Source organism: Pseudophryne corroboree, chromosome 6 (assembly GCF_028390025.1).
Source record: "Pseudophryne corroboree isolate aPseCor3 chromosome 6, aPseCor3.hap2, whole genome shotgun sequence".
Taxonomy (NCBI): Eukaryota; Metazoa; Chordata; class Amphibia; order Anura; family Myobatrachidae; genus Pseudophryne; species Pseudophryne corroboree.
The window spans coordinates 206,725,686-206,746,438 of NC_086449.1; the positions used below are offsets into that span (position 1 = coordinate 206,725,686).

At 45.3% G+C, this 20,753-nt stretch overlaps 1 protein-coding gene across 4 annotated transcripts in view; it reads left to right on the forward strand.

Annotated features, from left to right (window-relative positions):
• Window positions 1-20,753, forward strand: part of ADAMTS17 (ADAM metallopeptidase with thrombospondin type 1 motif 17) — a 547,181-nt gene that overhangs the window by 450,841 nt on the left and 75,587 nt on the right. For all 4 annotated transcript variants that reach the window (XM_063925679.1, XM_063925677.1, XM_063925678.1 and 1 more), the window contains one exon: window positions 9,602-9,759. In XM_063925679.1, the coding sequence (XP_063781749.1) occupies window positions 9,602-9,759 (158 nt within the window). The remainder of the gene's footprint in view (window positions 1-9,601; window positions 9,760-20,753) is intronic.

Here is a 20,753-nt window from a genome sequence, read left to right on the forward strand (position 1 = left end):
GTTAATGAGCGCACCCATGGAAGAGGTGTACAGGGAAAACAGAAGGGGGCCTAGGACAGAACCCTGAGGGATACCAACAGGAAGGATGGAAGGGTATGAGGTGGTATCGGAGGCAGACACAGAGAAGGAGCGGTTAGTGAGGTAAGAGGTAAACCAGCCAAGGACAGTGCTAGAGAGGCCAATGTTTTGGAGGGTGCGGAGGAGGAGAGGATGATCCACGGTGTCAAAAGCAGCCGAGAGGTCCAGAAGGATGAGCAGAGAGAAGTGGCCCCTGGATTTGGCAGAAAGCAGGTCATTCGTGACTTTCACCAGGGCAGTCTCGGTGGAGTGGAGTGGGCGAAAGCCAGATTGTAGTGGATCAAGGATGGAGTTGTCAGAGAGGTAGCTTGTGAGATGGCTGTAGACCAGTCGTTCAAGTAGTTTGGAGGCGAATGGGAGAAGAGAGATGGGGCGGTAGCTATTGAGTAATGAAGGGTCGAGGTTGGTTTTTCTGAGAATAGGTGAGACCAGAGAATGTTTGAATGGTGATGGAAAGATGCCGGTAGGGGTAGCGGAGAAGATGGGAGGGGAGGGAGTCCAGCGGGCAGGTTGAGGGGGGGGAAGGATAAGATGAGGGAGTGGACTTCCTTGTCTGAAGTGGGACGGAAAGAGGACATGGTAGGATAGATGGAGGGTAAGGATGATGGTGGCAGGGGTAGCAACAAATAAATCAAGAGTACATAAATCTGCGTCCGTATGAAATAGTCCATATCGCATTTACACTAGAAACAGATCAAAAGACAACAAATCGTAGTACTTCAGCTTCAACTGGTTAAGTAAAGAAGAGCATGTGAAAATTAGAAGAAGAAATAAGAAAAAAGAAAGAGAGACTAAAAAGAGAAAGAGAGGAGAAGAAGGAAGCGAAAGGTCTCTCCACCCACCAGACCAAGACCATAATGAATGCCTAAGCACATCCAAAAGTAGTTGACAAGATCAAAGTAACCCCCTAATGAATGGATTTATAATGATCAGATACTTTGTAGACCAACCAAGGATACCAGATAGCCGTAAAGTCTTGCCTTTTTATTGCCGATGTTGCAATTAGGGTGTCCATCGCCACATAGTGATCTAAACGTGCTCAGTCATGTTAGGAACAACACCAGACTTCCATTGTACAGGAATAACAGTCTTTGAGGCACTAAGAATGTGGCGGAATAAAGTTTTTTTAAACTGGGAGCGGGGTCTACGTAAGCAGTTCCATAGCCAGAAGCCGGGGCAGAGAGGGAGGACCTCATTAAGAATAATATTAGCTGTTTCTACAACTTTACACCAAAAAGGTCAAAGAAGTGAGCACTCCCACCAGATATGTAAAGGAGTATGAATCTGGGCTTCACATCTTCAACAAGTGTTGGGAACTCCCGGGTGCATCTTGGCTAACAGACTCAGGCATCAATACCAGCGAGTGAGTACCTTATAGTGAGTTTCCAACACTAGTACATTAACTGAGGACAAAAATTTATTACTGAATATCTCTTCCCAATCCTCGTCACCAATCCCTAAAGATCCCTTTCCCAGTCTCTAATAAATTTAGGTGGAGAAGAGAAAGTCTGATCAATCAATAGTTTATAAATTGCAGATAGAGAGTGACGCGGATAGGTCAGAGGGAGGCATATTTTCAAACTGCGTAGTTGTCCGTGTACAATCTACAGGGGAACGGAAACTCGTGAGAAAATGTTTAACTTGGAGGTATCTCCAAATTTCCCCGTTAGGCAGGTCCCAATTGGTTTGCACAACAACGAGACCTAAAATACCCGAAGAATCCATTAGTTGAGCGGCTCTCAGTATTCCACTTTCCCGCCATAGCCGGAAAGAAGAGGACATATTACCTGGCAGAAACTCTGGATTCCTAAATAGTGGCACATGTGGAGACGGAGACGGTGAGAGGAGAGGTTGGGAGTGCAAGCAACGCCAACATGCAAAAGTTGGCCCAGCGAGTGGATGTGAAACAGAGGGAATTTTAGTAAGCCACGGCAATTCTGAGTGTAGTAAAGGGAGCTAGGCTAATTCAATATCCACCCATTGTTTTCTAACTAATGTACGATTCCACTCCATAATTCTCGTAATATGAGCTGAATGGTAATAGGAGAGAAAATGTGGTAATTGAAGCCCACCCTGATGTTTCCTTCTTAAAAGAATTTCATGTTTAAATCTGGGTTTACGGCCTGCCCAAATAAAATCTCTAATCTTTTGCTGTAGAGCGATAAACCAGAAGCAGGCAATAACAATTGGAAGGTTTTGAAGGAGGTACAAGATTCTAGGTAAAATATTCATTTTAACAACAGCAACTTTGCCTATCCATTATATTTTTTTCCCACCCCAGTTGGCAAGGTCCGACTGAAGCTTGGCAAGAAGAGGAGGGAAATTAGAGTGATAGACCTGTGAAAGGTCCCTATTTAAGGTTACTGCCAAATATTTCAACTGAGTGGGATGTCACAGAAAAGGGGAAATAGTTTGGAGGACTTGCAAACCCATCTGGTTCAATGTCAAGTTCATAGCCACTGATTTGGCTAGATTAACCTTAAAGTTTGAGAGCGCTCCAAAACTTTTAAATTCAATAAGGAGGCTAGGGACAGAAGTCAGAAGGTTAGATATCACAGCTAAGATATCATCCGCAAAAAGGGCAAGTTTGGATTCTCTATCCCCGACAGTCTGCCTCGTAATATTAGGATTTTGTCGAATGGCCCATGCCAGGGCCTCCATGCACAGAACAAATATCAACGGAGACAAAGGACAACCCTGACGAGTGCCATTCGCAATATGAATCGGGCTAGAGAGCTCACCATTAATACGAACACGAGCCAAAGGCCTACAGTACAAAGCCCGAATTCTTTGAAAGCCTACCCGTCCCAGGCCCAGATGTTCCAGACTCCTAATAAAAAATCCCAATCTACCCTGTCGAATGTCTTTTCTGCATCAGTTCAAAGTAGAATGGAGGGAGAGTCACAATTTGAGGCACAATGGATCAAGTCCAGAACCTTGGTGGTGTTGTCCCTGGCCTCACGACCAGGGACAAACCCCACTTGATCAGTGTGAATTAAGTTAGGGAGAAATACTTTCAAACAATTTGCCATCAGTTTAGCGAAAAGCTATCGATGTTCAACAGGGAGATGGGTCTGTAGCTGGAACACTAGGCCAGGTCCTTGCCCTCTTTGGGAATAACCGAGATGTGTTCGAGTAGTGATTGAAGGGAGAAAGGAGTCTGGTCAGATACCTGGTTGAATACTCCAAGCATAAGAGGTGACAGGAACTCTCCAAACATCTTATAATATGCTATGGAGAAGCCATCAGGGCCAGGGCTTTTACCATTAGGGGTAGATTTAACCACTTCTTCAAGGTCTATGGAAGTAAAGGGAGCCCCAAGCGTCTCTACCTCTTCCTCTTTCAGGGAAGGGAAATTCACTTCTCTAAAATACGCTCTAATAGAGGCCTTCCGGGAATCAGGAGTCTATAATCCATTAGAGTCATGTAAATTATATAGCTGAGGGAGCCATGACTTACAGATTGAGTTGTCAGAGGAGGACTGGGTAAAGAGCTTCCATACCACCTTTGCAAGTTCATCTAGTTATTCAGTCCTCGAAACGCAATTCATAGTCTTATCCCGGTGGTACAGGTGCCCCCTAACATTGGCTAAAATGTTCCCTGAAGTACCAGATACATGCTGGAGATGTAACAATGATATGGGATCCCCGATGCACATCTGGTGGGACTGTAGTAAACTTCGTCCCTTCTGGGACAATGTTATCGCAATCTCGAAATTGATTGTTGGTTCGGAGGTTCCCTCTGAGCCTGCTTTCTGGCTTCTCAATTTCATAACGTGGCCCCTATCGGTTTACAAAAACTCTTTACTAAAGTTTCCTAATAGCGCCGCAAAAACGGTTATTCCGGTTCGCTGGCGATCCACTGAACCGCCCACTGTGAGGGACTGGGTCACCAGAATAGACTGGTATATGTCTATGGAGGAATTGAGGATGACACCGGATGGGCATCGGAGATTCACGTCTATTTGGTCCCCTTGGTTGGAATTCAAGTCCTCACAAGCATTCCCAACACTCGTAACTTGACCCCGAGCCCTTCACAGGGACCTTTATTTCTTATTTCCGATTTTTAAACTGCCTTATTCTTAACTAGAGCTAGGAGATGACACTTTCGTTCTTAGGTCCGAGCGGACATTGAAAGGTACACATTGCCCTTACCCTCCCCTCCCCTCCTCTGATTCTCTCTTTCTTGTATTCTGCTTTTTTTTTTGTCTCCTTTTCTCTTTGTATATTCACATGTTGTGAAACGCTTTGTTTTAGACAGCTTAATACCAACAATGTCTGATTTGATTGGACATTTGTTACATCTATTTAGATATCGAGTTTAAAATAATGGCCGTAGTAAATGGGTTTATCTATCATCGCTCGTAACCATGGGTTTGTGATTCCCTGTAACTCTAATCGAATGGTGTTTGCTGTCTCCCATCTTCTGTTATTCTGTTATAAAACAATAAACATTTATTGGAAAAAAAAAAAATAATTATATAGCTGAGAGCAAAAAAGCTGAAAGGCCGCCACTATCTCCCCTGGAGTGTTGCAAGTGGCCCCTGTGTGTGATCTAACTCAAGCTATAAACGCTGCTGCTCGTTGAACACGCAGTGCCTTTACCAATAATCTCCCAGGTTTATTTCCCCAAAGGAAATAGCGACTAGAATTAAGTTCCCGCCTAGCCTTTAAAAGGGATTGGAGAACCTCATCTGAAAAGATAGATTTATGAAAGAGCACAGGAGCTTGAATTTTTTTAATTAGGGCCTCTCTAGCAGCCAAACACTGTTTTCTCATGTAAGCGCCTCCCAAACCGTAACCTTAGATACCTATTGACTATATTAATATTAATATAGTCAATAATTGCCTCCCTAATTTGCTGCGACAGTACGGATCCTGAAGGAACAAATCGTTCAGTCTCCACGTGTACGAATCCGAGCATGACGATGACAAGCACAATTTCAACGAGGTGGGGGCGTGGTCCATCCAGGAAATATCGCCTATGGTAGAGGCTTCGGCTAGTTGCAAAAATCTATGTGAAATAAACAGATAATCAAGTCAGGTGTAAGTATTGTGAGGGTGGGAGTAGAAAGTGTAGTCCCGGGTGGAGGGGTGTTGCATATGCCATACATCAATAAGCTGAAAAGTATGAAAAAGTTTCCTTACCCTACGGTGAAGTTTATCAGAATACCGGGGTGAGGGATTAGAGGAGTCTAGGTGAGGGTCTAAGGCCCAATTTAAATCCCCACCAAAAATCAACACCCCTTTTATATAAGATTGGGCCAGGTTGAACACTTTATCAAGGAAAGCCGGTTGAGGGTGTATACGTTAAGAAAGGTGAATACACTATTAGAAACCTTGCAATTCAAAAGTAGAGCCCTACCTGGTATCAATGGGTGGTACACAACGTCAGAAAGAGCAATATGTCTAGCAAACATAATCGCCACCTTCAACATTGTTTGAAACATACCCTCTATTCCTGAGTAGGGGGCAACACCTTCCTTAAAATGCATTTCCTGCAAAAAGGCGACGTCTGCTTTTTCTGACTTCAATTCCAGCAAGGCCGTGACCTTCTCTCAGGAATATTGAGTCCCTTTACATTGACTGAAACCACCTTTAAGACAGAAATTGCAGAGTTTTAGGAAAAGGATTTAAGCTAATTATCTCAAAGGTTAAGTCTATACGAAAAATACAAAAGATTGACATGCTCAGGTCCAAATGTATTTGGCAGGGAGGAGAAACCAAGACAGAAAAGGAAAAAGAAGAGAAAAAGAGCATAAGAACAAAATACAGTAATACAAGTGAAGAAGAGATACAGTATGAGCAAAATACCGCTCCTGGGGTGTAATTCTGAGTTGATCGCAGCAGGAATTTTCTTAGCAGTTGGTCAAAACCATGGGGGTAATTCCAAGTTGATCACAGCAGGAATTTTTTTAGCAGTTGGGCAAAACCATGTGCACTGCAGGGGAGGCAGATATAACATGTGCAGAGAGAGTTAGATTTGGGTGGGTTATTTTGTTTCTGTGCAGGGTAAATACTGGCTGCTTTATTTTTATACTGCAATTTAGATTGCAGATTGAACACACCACACCCAAATCTAACTCTCTGCACATGTTATATCTGCCTCCCCTGCAGTGCACATAGGCCCTCATTCCGAGTTGTTCGCTTGCTAGCTGCTTTTAGCAGCATTGCACACGCTAAGCCGCGCCCTCTGGGAGTGTATCTTAGCTTAGCAGAATTGCGAACGAAAGATTAGCAGAATTGCGAATAGAAATTTCTTAGCAGTTTCTGAGTAGCTCCAGACTTACTCCTACACTGCGATCAGTTCAGTCAGTTTCGTTCCTGGTTTGACGTCATAAACACACCCAGCGTTCGGCCAGACACTCCCCCGTTTCTCCAGCCACTCCCGCGTTTTTCCCTGAAACGCCTGCGTTTTTCCGCACACTCCCAGAAAACGGCCAGTTTCCGCCCAGAAACACCCACTTCCTGTCAATCACACTACGATCAGCAGAACGATGAAAAAACTTAGTTACACCGTGAGTAAAATACCAAACTTTTGAGCTAATTTACTTGGCGCAGGCGCACTGCGTACATTGCGCATGCGCAGTTTGCGACTAATCGCTCTGTAGCGAGAAAAAAATAATGAGCGAACAACTCGGAATGACCCCCATAGTTTTGCCCAACTGCTAACAAAGTTCCTGCTGCGAGCAACTCAGAATTACCCCCCTGGGCAACATAGCTGCGGAAGTCACACTTCTGCTTCTAAGTCCGGGACCAGATTTTAACTATTTTCTAAGCGATCTAACTAGATTGCTTAGAAAATAACACAATTGGCTCCGTGTGTATGCCCCATAGCGATAGCCGTGCATTGTTATCGCCGACTCAGATCATTCAAGCTTGCAGGCGAGATCTACTTAGATCTCCTAGCATGTGGTTAGCACAGTTCGCTCATCACACATCGCTGTGTGTATAGCGGTGTATAGCGTTATGTGCTGAGTGATCTGTGCTAACCTAGATCGCTTAGCACACACGCACAAGTCATCCCGTGTGTACTCAGCATAACCCTTGGAGAGAGATAAAGTAGATGGAGATAAAGTACCAGCCAATCAGCTACTAACTGCCTTGCTACAGGCTGTATTTGAAAAATTACAGTTAGGAGCTGATTGGCTGGTACTTTATATCCATCCACGTTATCTCCATCCAAGGAAATAGAGGGCTATATGCATCATCGCTTGGAAAGTGATCAAATGTAAAGTGAAAAAGTACCAGCCAATCAGCTCCTAACTGCCATTTTTCAAACACAGCCTGTAACATGGAAGTTAGGAGCTGATTGGCTGGTACTTTTTCACTCTCCATTTTATCACTTTCCAAGCAATGATGCATCTGGGCCAGACTCCTGTGTACAAAGGTCCCTTTATTTCTCTCCAGGCCTTGATAAATCGCGCCCCTTGTCACTGCTGTGACATGACAGTTTGGAAGTGAATATAGAAATGACAGAACGTGATAGATACGTTTTTTGATGATTACGGAAAGGGTTCTATGTAGATCTTAAAGTGGCACAAAAATAACTATAAGGGATTATGCATGGAAAGAAGTTTCTAGGGATGTAGTAAATAGGAAGGGGGGGGGCAAGGTCTATTGAAGTCCACGGCAGAGATTAGGAGACATTTGGGTAATAATGTTGACAGCATGAGGACATGCTGTAGTTTGTGTGGTATTTTGTAAAAATCAGCCACCTCATCCATTATGCTCACCATAAGCCACAAGAGAGGCTTTAGTGCAGTGCCGCAGTGAGGCAAAACAGCCTGGCACCCACACGAAAGCAAGGCTTAGTGGCCAGGGCTGTTGGTTTAAGGGTATACGTTTAATTTGCCGGCTGTCGGGATCCCGGCGTACAAGATACCGACGCCAGAATCACGACAGCAGGCATTGACGGCAGCCAGAATACCGCCACAGCAGGGCTATTCCCACTTGTGGGTGTCGACGACACCCATAGAGTGGGAACAGAACCTGTGGCGAGCGCAGCAGCTTCCCTTCTAGGAAAAGTAGCCTTGTACTGACAGCACTGGTGTCCATCGCAATTCTTTTAGATTCTGGTTGTTGGGCAGCCTTTAACTGCTTGTAGAACTGCAAATGCCAGCTTACTGCCACTTGTAGAACTACAAGAGCCAGCATACTGCCATCTGTGTAACAAGAGCCAGCAAGACTGGGCATCTAGTGCCCACTGGGACCTGTACAGCCAAATTGTAAAATACTAAAAAAACAAAACAAAGAAAACACACCCACACCATAGTAAAAGTTATTTCATTTAAAGAGACTCGCCCAATCCCCTGTTTTAAACTTTATGGTAATCCTAAATATGAAGGTTCTTTCTTTTTAGTCTTCATTGTCTTCTTTTCTTTTGTCTTCTCTGAAAGTGTAAATGTAAAAAGTACAATTTGTACATCTGAATCAGGTCCCTTATGTCAAACTAAGGCCAGGTACACACGAGGACGATGCATGTCCCAGTCATCGGCACAACTGATGGTACGATATATCGCGCCACTGTACACACTGCATTATGTGGTGCCATGTATGTATTGGTACCCACCGCATGTAGCTGCATGGCGTCATTCCCATTGGGCAGGCAGCACGTTCGACGGGACGACCCAGGAAATGACCTGCGGGAGCACACAATCGGCCATACATATTATGCGATGTGTACGATATATCATTCAGATCTGTGTCGGAACGATACAGTATATCGGGTAATATATTTCCTAATGTCTACTTGGGGTTAGTGGGTGGGTGTGGTTGCTCTGTGCAAAAATCCATTTATATTTAGCCCTTATAGTATAGCCCCCGGTTATGTTAGTCTCCCATAAAATGATACCCTCCCCTTATGTTATAGTATCCCCTTTTTTTACATGGAAAAGTAATTTCTGTAAGCAGTCCGTCCAGATCTGTACAAGTCAAGTTCACGTTGGGTATCCAGCATCTTATGTTTAGACTCTGCAGAGTGTGAGCACAGGACACATGGAGAGTGGCCTCACATTCATACTGTAAAGGCTTTTTTAGATATTTGAGGGACAAGAAAAAACTCATTATAACATCCCACGACAAAATGTGTGCTGGCACCAGCAGCAGTCCTCTCATAGACTTCTCTGTCTGCAAACGCCAAAGCACATAGAATGTTTGCTAGGGAATAAAGTAGGGCTATAAGAAAGTAATTTGATGCTTGTAGCCATTTCAGCTCTTGGATGCTGAACGGGAGCACATGGGCTTTAGGTAGCAGGAAAAGCAGAGAACTTGGTGGAAAGAGTGATGGAAAAACTACACAATGAGAACAGGGAATGTGGGGATTGGAGAGAGTGTACTGGGAGAGGGGATTACAGAGAAATAGGCGCCTGCGCAGGGAAAGGATTGCAGGGCTTTGTCATCACTTTACACCATTAAATATATTTCCTTTAAAGCCTAGATAAACGACAGGTGCCCTACTATGACATATAGCAGGGACGGGTCCAGCAAACAACTGATGTATATCTTGCGCTTAACTCTTTCAGCTCTGAAAGATTCCATAAAGAAATCCATTAACAGCGACTGGAAAATTGAGCTTCCTGGAGAGTTTCAAATCGCGGGGACCACCATCCGCTACGTGCGCCGGGGATTGTGGGAGAAGATATCTGCCAAAGGACCCACAAAAACGCCATTGCATCTGATGGTAATACTCCTATTGATATGGATGGGTCTAACAGTGGAGCGAGGTGTACGTATTAAATAAGTAACTGGATGTAAGGCTCGTGCATTCATCTTATAGTCTGGAATGCTATTCTTTAGAATACTGCAATAGTCTCCTAGAGGCTCAGCAACTCACTCTCTTTGATATTGAAATACAATGTTTGGTATAATACTGTGCACTGTTACAAGACACCACTTTCTTATATCTACATTATGATTACACCTGAATGCTTTATGTTTTCAGAAAGATTGTTGGTTACGGTTCTAAAATAATTTTTCCTGAAAATCCCATTCTTGGCTTTGTGAGCTGCAGTAGCAGTGCTTTCTCTAGAAACAGGGATTCTCATGTATCAGATGGATTTTACCTGTAGCTGTAACCCAGATGTTTAAATCTCTGACCAATTAGGAACTGTGACAGGCTAGTATTGTGGAATCTCTTTGGCCCATGTTATCTTAAGGAGCAGCTCATATGGACAAATCGGATTATGGATTTCATTGATGAAGGAGATTTCTGGTTTTAGATGTTTCACTCTCTTCATAAATTGAATGCATTAAGGGACATCTGCTAACTGCAAGCTGTGCGGATACACAGAACATTTAGTTTTCGGAAAATACCCGTCTGCCCTCTTAGAGTATAGCACGGTGCTCAGTTACATTTGAAAACGTACTTGTTGAAAAGTAAAAAAGGATTTCAAAGTCTATCCTAATTTCAGTCAATGTCTCATCTTGTTCCTTCATTCATTCAGTCCCTCAGCATGTTTGTCAGACTCCCAGGAAAACGAGAAATTCTCTTGGAATGGGTAGGGATTGCCATGGTGATGCAAATCGTGTAATCAAGCCCCGCCCACCTCAGTGAGCACAAGTGGGCGGGGGCATAACTAGCACTATCATACATTTTGCTGTGCTCACTTGGGGCCTGATTCTGAGTTGGACACAAGTGTGGAAATCCACGGCAGCCATATTTACTACCTCATGCTAATTCTAGTATCTGTCTGTCTTCATACGTATGGATGCTCCGACCACTGTTTTTACACCTGAGGCCACAGTGATCAGCATTAGTATTGGAACTTACACCCACCCCATGCTGTGTGCAAAAGATCTGTCTAAAACAGATGCCCAACCTCCCACTGGCACCCCCCAAGCAAGCACAGACATTGGGCTATGCACGACATTCCCATGAGGGGCATCTGTTTTGTGCATCCCTATGATAACTGCCCAGTTGCCACCTAGTAATGCCCATTTCACGAATGGAAAGAAGTAGCCGCACACAGAGGGAACTGTCCATTCTCGTGTCATCTGTCAATGTGCGGATGCATGGTGCGGTGCGTGCGCAGTCTGCGATTGCTTTCTTCAGCACATGTGTGGTCTGCTGATAATCTCAGGATCTGTCGGACTGAGAACAGGCCCTTGATGAGCAAGTCTTGGGGGTCACAGAACAGTAGTAAAAGCAAGACATGTTTAGCATTAAAAAAAATTAAAAGTGAAAAGGAACTGGACCATGTAAGACACTGTACTATTAGTGTAGTCAGATTGCAATGCTGATCAAGTACTTTAGAGGAAAGTATTACAGTAACAGAGCAGTTCTAGAGTGTCATATCATAGAAAGCATGAACCCATTACAGGCTGTTCTATTCTGGTGCTGTGTTTTCCTGGGCACCCGTCCCAGTGTAGACAAAGCTTTCTGATTCTTTCAACTCACATAGCAGTTCAGCGAATTGTTTCCATGAACTGACAAACACTCAGGGACGGAGCTGACACCCAACAGCACCTCACATAGGAAATAGGCGGGCAGCAAAAACCTAATCAAAGAGAGGTCTGAAAGGGGAGGCTGTGAATAGAGGTCTGTTGTTTGGACAATGTAGAGGAAGACACAGCACTTTGAAGCTCAGCCATTGTTAGCAGCGTCAGAAAACAATTATACAGCCGCATCAGAACAAAGCACCATCCAAAACTGCCAGTTAAGGAGTTGTATTGACCATGAAAATCCAGTGCAGTAAATGGATTTCACAGCTGTGTTTGCCTGTAACAACAATAGCCCTCTGATGTGTATGCGTTTTGTGTTTCCATAATATGGCATTATCCAGTATTCTCTTCTCCTGTCCGTACTCAAGGCTGACAGGTTCTGTAGCATCTTTATAACCTTCTATATATAATATAGGTCACCCTTGTCCCATAACAGACAACATTAATTTATTATAACATCTTTCCTGGGGGAGAGTATTTGCCGTGATTTCTACCCCTAACATAAGAGCCTACTTGGCGCCTTGTTATTTATCTGACCTTGAGCACTTTCAGTATGGAGGACAACACCTTAAGCTGAGCAGCTTCATCCTTATCTGAATCCTAGATGGTGGCGGCTCTTCTTGTAACCGTGGAAGCCGCTATTGCCTATAGTAATTATTGAGAGCCTGTGGTATACTGCAATCCTGTCTACCCAATCCTAACTATTGGATCTGAGACCAACGATATCTGACTAGCTACCCGGTGGACTTTGAGCACATCAGACTATGCGGTGCTGTCACAGTTGTGTGAGAATACGCAATAGCCTTTGGCAATTCAGCAGCACATATTGATATATAGTTAGCGCCTATTCTTACCGGGACGTAGTTACATGACCGGAACGTAGTTACGTGACAGATGACGACTAGCAGGGACTATTCCCATTATTGTCCACGACACCCATAGACTGGGAAGCGGTCGACGCCGATCCCGCAGCGTGGCAAGCGCATCGAGCATGCAAGGGACTTGTTGCGCTCACCGCCCCCTTTCCCTCCCCGCTGGCATTCTGCTGCCGGGATTACGCTTCCACAGATGAAATATAATGTGTGCAGTATCTGTAATTGTGCTAACATAACAAACAAGACGTTTATAGATTCCATAACTGTGTTCAGTCATGATCCGAAATCTTTTCAGCACTGTGTAAGCACATCTGCTTGTGCTTTAGGGTGTCCATGTGGCCTTAACTGCGTGGGGAAGACTGAGCGTCATTTTAAAGTGGGGGTCTAGCAATATGCTATAAATATTAAAATCTAGATAGAGAATCACTCAATGATGAAACATTTCCTTGCACATCATAATTCTAGACCCTTCCACAAGTAAATCTTAGGTATAGAGGAGGTGATTCCCCCCCCCCCCCTTCCCTGCAAAAAAATGCATTTTTAAACTGAATATTCCATATCCCTATGGTCCCACTGAAAGCTGTGGCACTGGCCCACTCTTTCAAGTTACACATCTATAGATTTATATACTTTTTATTCTTGAATTATATTCTTCAATTATATTTTCAGTATGTTTTTATTTACTTTTGTAATTCTGTTCATTTATAGCAGCGGAATACAGACCATGATCACAGAATATAAATGTATACACGCAATAAAACGGAAACCATATCCCACCTGGCATAATTGTACTTCTGATCAGGAGTTTTTAGTTTGATAAGAAATGGGGGGTTGTACTCTCATTACACAGTATTGTTAGACATTTAATAGAATGAAAGAAACCCTTAAGTAAAAGAAAGAACAACAGCTAAAAATAAGCAAGACATAACATGGCGTATCTAATTCCTTAAAGAGTTGAGCTGCTGTATGATAACGTTTTCATAGTACAGGTTGAGTCTCCCTTATCCAAAATGCTTGGGACCAGAGGTATTTTGGATATCGGATTTTTCCGTATTTTGGAATAATTGCATACCATAATGAGATATCATGGCAATAGGACCTAAATCTAAGCACAGAATGCATTTATGTTACATATACACCTTATACACACAGCCTGAAGGTCATTTTAGCCAATATTTTTTATAACTTTGTGCATTAAACAAAGTGTGTGTATATTCACACAATTCATTTATGTTTCATATACACCTTATACACACAGCCTGAAGGTCATTTAATACAATATTTTTAATAACTTTGTGTATTAAACAAAGTTTGTGTACATTGAGCCATCAAAAAACAAAGGTTTCACTATCTCACTCTCACTCAAAAAAGTCCGTATTTCGGAATATTCCGTATTTCGGAATATTTGGATATGGGATACTCAACCTGTACCATACATAAGACTAGAGATTCATTCCTTAGATGCAACATAAAAATTATATTTATCATTGTAGTCCAATGTTTAACTATTTTTAATTTGGATATATGGAGTTTCAGTCTATTTGTTAATCTTTTACATTAAAGCAGCCAGTTTACATTATAAGATGGTAAGGGGGAAGTCAATTGTCCATGAAAAGCTGTTTTTGCTTTAATAATTGGGCTTTTATCATGAGTCGCGAAAAGCTGCTATTTAATTGTCCACGAAATATTACTTCCGATAATTCTCAATAGGTTTAACGCAAATTTCCTTTCACCACCTCCTGAGCAGATGAAAAGTTGTGGAAAATCCCTATTTTAAGGTAAAAATGTCAGGATTTGGTTTAGAACCCCTGGGGCACTCCCCTTAATGACAAATTAGGCACTTAGACTTTTAATTAGCCAATAATTACCTGTCATTTTTAGGGTGAAAAAGACTTTTATTATGATCACCAATAAACTTCTTTACTGTTATCCTTTATTAGTTTGGCTTTTTTGTGGGATACAGGCAGATTTCCCCATTTTCACCTATACTTTCTTCTGATTTTGCCAGCAATAATTATCTTGCAAAACCCTTTATTGTACATTTGCAATTGTCTAGGTTGAAAAATGGGAGCGTGCACACTGGGGAAAAAACTAATTTTCGTGCAATAAATGTTAAAAGTTTACTCGCAGTAAACTACCGCGTTTTTGCGGACAATTAAATCCCCCAAGGTGAGTTTTTAGGAGTTAGTGTAAAAGGGCGGCGGTGCGTGTGGTGGTGCCTGCTGCCGTGCAGGTGTAGTTTCGGTACTCACCAGGCGCCGCTCTCTCTCACCTTCAGGTACCAGAGCCTTCAACGGACCTGGAAATCTTCAGTCGGATCCGGACACGGCGATTCCCTCTCGGAGCTGACAGATGAACGAGCTGTGGAGAAAATAGTCTACCTTAAGGGGGGTATCAACCCTTCTTCCACTGGAAAAGGGGATACCCCAGGGGTGACGGCGACCTTCACCGGTTGGGTGAAAGGTCATCACTGGCACAAAGCCTCAGCCACCCAGAAGTCACACACTCGCACTCTCGCGCGTAGTGTGATGAAGGGGTTCTCACGTCCGTGAGCAAACCCCTATTCCGGCGCTCGGGGACAGACAAAGGGACAAACATACACAGATGCTACTCACCGTCAGTTCCGCACTGCGAACGTCTTCTTCTCTTACAGGTCCCTGTAAGGAGGCAAACAGACGAGCAAACAGCCGTGCAGGACCTAACTCTAACCTAGTGTCACACCCCTATACTAACTACAACGGCAGAGCCCTCAAACTAGCTCTGTGGGTGTGATGCAACAAAACTAAACACAGACCTAACAAGCTCACACTTTGCCCTGCACGGTAACAACATATCCAATCACAATCCACAGCACAAGCAACTACCACGGTGCTGTACCTGAATCAGAACACCAGGTAGTGGGGGGGCGCACAGCTCACCCACCTCCCGTACTCTCTTTCCAGGGGCTCAGGCCGAGCGGGCCTGCCTGCCTAAACACCTTGGGGTGGACTGGGCCTAGTGCCCAGTGCTACCTCTATTCACCTTCGGGGGAACCGCTTATTTATCGGTCCTAGAGCCCCCTATTCGCGCTTGTTAGGTGACCTGAGCCTAGTACCCAGCGTCACCTTACATTAACCTAATTGGCCAACATACACTAGGGCCTAATGCCCTCTAATGCCCCACAGGCCTATTGCCTGATATGCCCCTCGGGCTTAATACCCGCCTAACTGGTGCCACAGGCCGGTGGCCTGACTATCCTTACGGGCCTAGTGCCCACTATGTGCCCTCGGGCCTAATGCCCGCCTATCAGGGCCACGGGCCGGAGGGGGGCCCCGACTACACGTGTCCACGGGCCAGGAGGGCCCGACTAAATGCCCCCACGGGCCAGGAGGGCCCGACTAAATGCCCCCACGGGCCAGGAGGGCCCGACTAAATGCCCACAGGCCGGAAAGGCCTGACTGTGCCCACGGGCCTAATGCCCGGACACCCGGTGGGCTAGGGAGGAGAGGAGGGGGCACCTTAGAAGGGCCTACCTGCGGTGAAGCGCTTCTCGGCCTGGATGAGCTCTTCTGCTGCTGGCCCGTCCTGGCCAGCGGCGCCGCCTTCTCTTCTCCGTGTCCAGCCGCCACTGGACATCTTCTTTCCGGAGCCTGGAGTCTTCTGGCCTCTTCCGCGGCCACCGGAGCTTCTTCCGCGACGTCTTCCTCCTCCTGGCGCCACTCCGATCTTCGCCGCGGCTTCTTCTCTCTTCGGCTCCCGCCCGGCATCAGACGCCGGGGGCGGGGCCTGTGACGCGGCGAGCGCCGATTGGCTCGCCGCGCCCGCTTCTGATTGGCCGGCGAGCCGCGATTGGCTTGCGGACGGCGCCGGATTTGAAAAGCCGCGGGCGGCGCTTTTGATTGGCGGCCAGAATGGCGGCAAGTTTAAAGCGCCGCGCCGCTACCCGCCACCGCCGACAGCCTGGTGCAGGGAAACGTCTGATCCCTGCACCAGACACCCGCCGCTGCTGTACACCCAGCGATGGGGACAGACAAGCTGCCCCATCGCTGTCCACCCTTGCGCTCTGCAGGGGACACAGATCCCCTTCACCCTGCAGTGCACATCTCCACATTAGCTTGTGCAATTAAAGATAATCGATCTTCCTAAGATCCAGATATAAGCTGGCAGTCCCCAGTGCCGTAACTAGGTGTGTGCCAGCGGTGCCTGGCACACAGCGCATGTGCACTGAGGGCGCAGGACCGCCGGCAACACCTGCAGGTCCGCGCTGCTCAGTGCTTGTCTGCAGAAGCACTGTACCTGCAGCGGCGGATCAGGATGCTGGAAGTGATTGCCATATGTCCGTTCCGTCCTGCGCCTCCTCGTCGCGGCCTGCCTATCGGTGCTGAAAGGGGGCGTGGCTACGGGTCCGTGATTAGGCCACGCCCCCTGACTTTGCTGTTTGGTCTTTCACTCTGCGTCCGTCTCTGCTACAGCTCTCCTGGAGGTAAAGTTGGCGGGAGGGGAGGGGAGGGGGGAAGGATGTTTGTGTGTGTGTGTGTGTGTGTGTGTGTGTGTTTGTGTGGTGTGACTGGAGGTGACAGGCTGTGTGTGTGTGTGTGTGTGTGTGTGTGTGTGTGGTGTGACTGGAGGTGACAGGCTGTGTGTGTGTGTGTGCGTGTGTGTGTGTGTGTGTGTGTGTGTAGGGACTGTCTGCCATAATGTGTAATAAGGGGACGCTGTCTGCCGTAATGTATAAAACGGGACGCTGTCTACCATAATGTGTAATAAGGGCACGCTGTCTGACGTAATGTGTAAAAAGGGGGGCGCTGTCTACCGTAATGTGTAATAAGGGCACGCTGTCTGCCGTAATGTGTAATAAGAAGACGCTGTCTGCCGCAATGTGTAAAACAGGGAACACCGTCTACTGTAATGTGTAATAAGGGCACGCTGTCTGCCGTAATGTGTAAAAAGTGGACGCTGTCTGCCGTAATGTGTAAAAAGTGGACGCTGTCTGCCGTAATGTGTAATAAGGGGGCGCTGTCTGCCGTAATGTGTAAAAAGTGGACGCTGTCTGCCGTAATGTGTAAAACAGGGGACGCTGTCTACCGTAATGTGTAATAAGAGGACGCTGTCTGCCGTAATGTTTAAAACAGGAGACGCTGTCTGCCGTAATGTGTAAAAAGGCGACGCAGTCTGCCGTAATGTGTAATATGGGGACGCAGTCTGCCGTAATGTGTAATAAGGGGACGTTGTCTGCCATAATGTGTAATAAGGGGACGTTGTCTGCCGTAATGTGTAATAAGGAGAAGCAATCTGCCGTAATGGGTAATATGGGGACGCAATCTGTCGTAACGTGTAAAAAGGGGGACGCTGTCTGCCGTAATGTGTAATAAGGGGATGCTGTCTACCATAATGTGTAAAAAGGGGACGCTGTCTGCCGTAATGTGTAAAAAGGGGGACGCTGTGTGCCGTAATGTGTAATATGGGGACGCTGTGTGCCGTAATGTGTAATATGGGGACGCTGTCTGCCGTAATGTGTAATAAGGGGACGCTGTCTGCCATAATGTGTAAAAAGTGGACGCTGTCTGCCGTATTGTGTAAAAAGGGGACGCTGTCTGGCGTAGTGTGTAAAAAGGGGGACGCTGTGTGCCGTAATGTGTAATAAGGGGACGCTGTCTGCCGTAATGTGTAAAAAGGGGGACGCTGTGTGCCGTAATGTGTAATAAGGGGACGCTGTCTGCCATAATGTTTAAAAAGTGGACGCTGTCTGCCGTATTGTGTAAAAAGGGGACGCTGTCTGGCGTAATGCGTAAAAAGGGGGACGCTGTGTGCCGTAATGTGTAATAAGGGGACGCTGTCTGCTGTAATGTGTAAAAAGGGGACGCTGTCTGCCGTAATGTGTAAAAAGGGGGACTGGCTGCCGTAATGTGTAAAATGGACGCTGTCTGCCATAATGTGTAATAAGGGGATGCTCTCTACCGTAATGTGTAAAAAGGGGATGCTGTCTGCCGTAATGTGTAAAATGGGGACGCTGTCTGCCGTAATGTGTAAAAAGGGGGACTGGCTGCCGTAATGTGTAAAAAGGGGGACTGGCTGCCGTAATGTGTAAAAAGGGGGACTGTCTGCCATAATGTGTAAAAAAGAGGTCTGCCCCTGTTTTGCACAGAGGGGGGGGGGGGGGGGGCGAGGCCGTTTCTTGCACACAGCACTAAAATGTCTAGTTACGGCACTGCCAGTCCCACTATATATGTATAATTGTTCCTATATACTCTTAATGACTGTGGGTATATACTATGTAACTTATTGGGGACCATGGGTCATATGGAGTATACATATGCTGTTATCTCGGTAACAGATGGGGATTTATCTAAGTGTTGACAACTTTCTTTCTTGATCATGGGAGGTCTGCTTTAAATGATTTTGTGAGGTGGGTAATAGGGGTAAGAATGGTATTACATAGAGGGGCGATTACCCCTGGACTCTCCGGACTGTATGCCAAAAATCTTAAAATTGAGTTAAATTCTTTAAATTAGATGTTATGATCGGAGATTGGACAAATATGGATATAGTAATAATGAAGCGAGTTTGGTAAATTATGACTATCTGACATTTGCAAAAAGATCTAGAGACAATTTATCCCGCATTGACCCCAGGTAGTATATATTTGGAAGTAAAACCCAATGGGAAATGTGGTAAGTGGAATATGTGTATGCTTCCAGATTGACTTGCTTGTCATGTTTGTCCCCAATCTCCAGAGTGAATTGAATATTTTCTGGTAGCATAGGCAGAGGGTGGCCCGAGGCTCCTGAGGAGCTAGGGGAGTTCATGTAATCCCTATTCTGACATCCTAAATATCTTCTTATGGCCTGTCCTGACATGCCAGGATAAAATGTGGCTTGATTGTATAGCGTGATAGCATCTTTCGAAAGTAGGGACACACTGATATAGAATTTGCCATATGGGATCTTTTGTCCTGGGGTTTTTTCCCATTGCATTTAAATTTGCCACACAGTGCTTGCAGACACCTTAGAAAAGTGATTGGTATTTTTATGGGTAACGTTTGAAAATGTCCAGTCAGTAGAGCTAAGGAGTGGATGTGGAGTCTTCCAGTGGTAACCTCCCTTCAAGAGGAGCAGTGCAATTACAAACCTGTATCCTCAAATCCAGGTACAATGTATGAGTCCAAAAAAGAATTAAGACTGCTTTTTTGGATTTATACAATAGTTGAAATAAGTACAACATCCTGGGCAGAAGATTCATTTTATTGCATTAAACCTGCTTAATCATGAGCTAATAAGGTGGTTCCAGGTGTTTACATTTTGCTCTGTGTCTGCCTCCTTCTCTGTCAATTGTTCCCGATAACTTATATGATCTATTGTAAACAGCTCACCCTCACCTACAAATTTAATTCTATTCAACCTACTATATCATTGTCCTGATTTTCCTCAACATAGCATCTGTCATCTATGATCAGCTTGTAACAACCGCTTCTCCTCCTCACTCTTAATCCCCTTTCAAGACTTCTCTCATGTTGCCCCTAATCTATGGAACACTTTCTTTCATTCTGTCAAACTCTCCCACAACCCGCAGTGCTTCAAAGGCTTCTTCAAATCTCATTTATTAATCCTAGCCTACCACACCTATGCGTGATCAGGTCATCCCACCTACATACTTAACCTCTTGTGTCTCCCCAGTAGCCCGACTCCTCCTTCCATTTTCCTTAGTAGAATGCAAGTTCTCAGGAGCAGAACCCTCCTTCCTCTATGCCAGCCAATTGGTAAATGCCAGTGTTTCCCAAACTGGATGCCGTAAGGCACTTGCAGGGATGCCATGGGTTCATAGTCCATTACCAAATCATAGTACTTTATGATCTATATTATAGGCAACATCAGTGTTGGTTGCTGCCAATCATAAAATACATGGGGCAGGATGTACTAAATGGAAAATGCGGTAAACTTCCGTTTACCGCATTTTCGGAATGTACTATGCCCCAGCCGCCGGTTCAGCGCCACGGAGTGGTTCGCCAGCTTTTCCCTCTCCGCAAAGATGACTGAAGTGTGCATGCAGCATGTAAACATTTGCACACCTTGCTTGCAGTGCTGCATTGGTTGTTCAAAAAATGCAATTTGGACAACCTGTAAATTAGGGCCATCATTACCATGCAATAACATTATCTAGGTTTCTCTAACGTCCTAAGTGGATGCTGGGGACTCCGTCAGGACCATGGGGAATAGCGGCTCCGCAGGAGACAGGGCACAAAAATAAAGCTTTAGGATTAGGTGGTGTGTACTGGCTCCTCCCCCTATGACCCTCCTCCAAGCCTCAGTTAGGTTTTTGTGCCCGTCCGAGCAGGGTGCAATCTAGGTGGCTCTCCTAAAGAGCTGCTTAGAAAAAGTTTTTT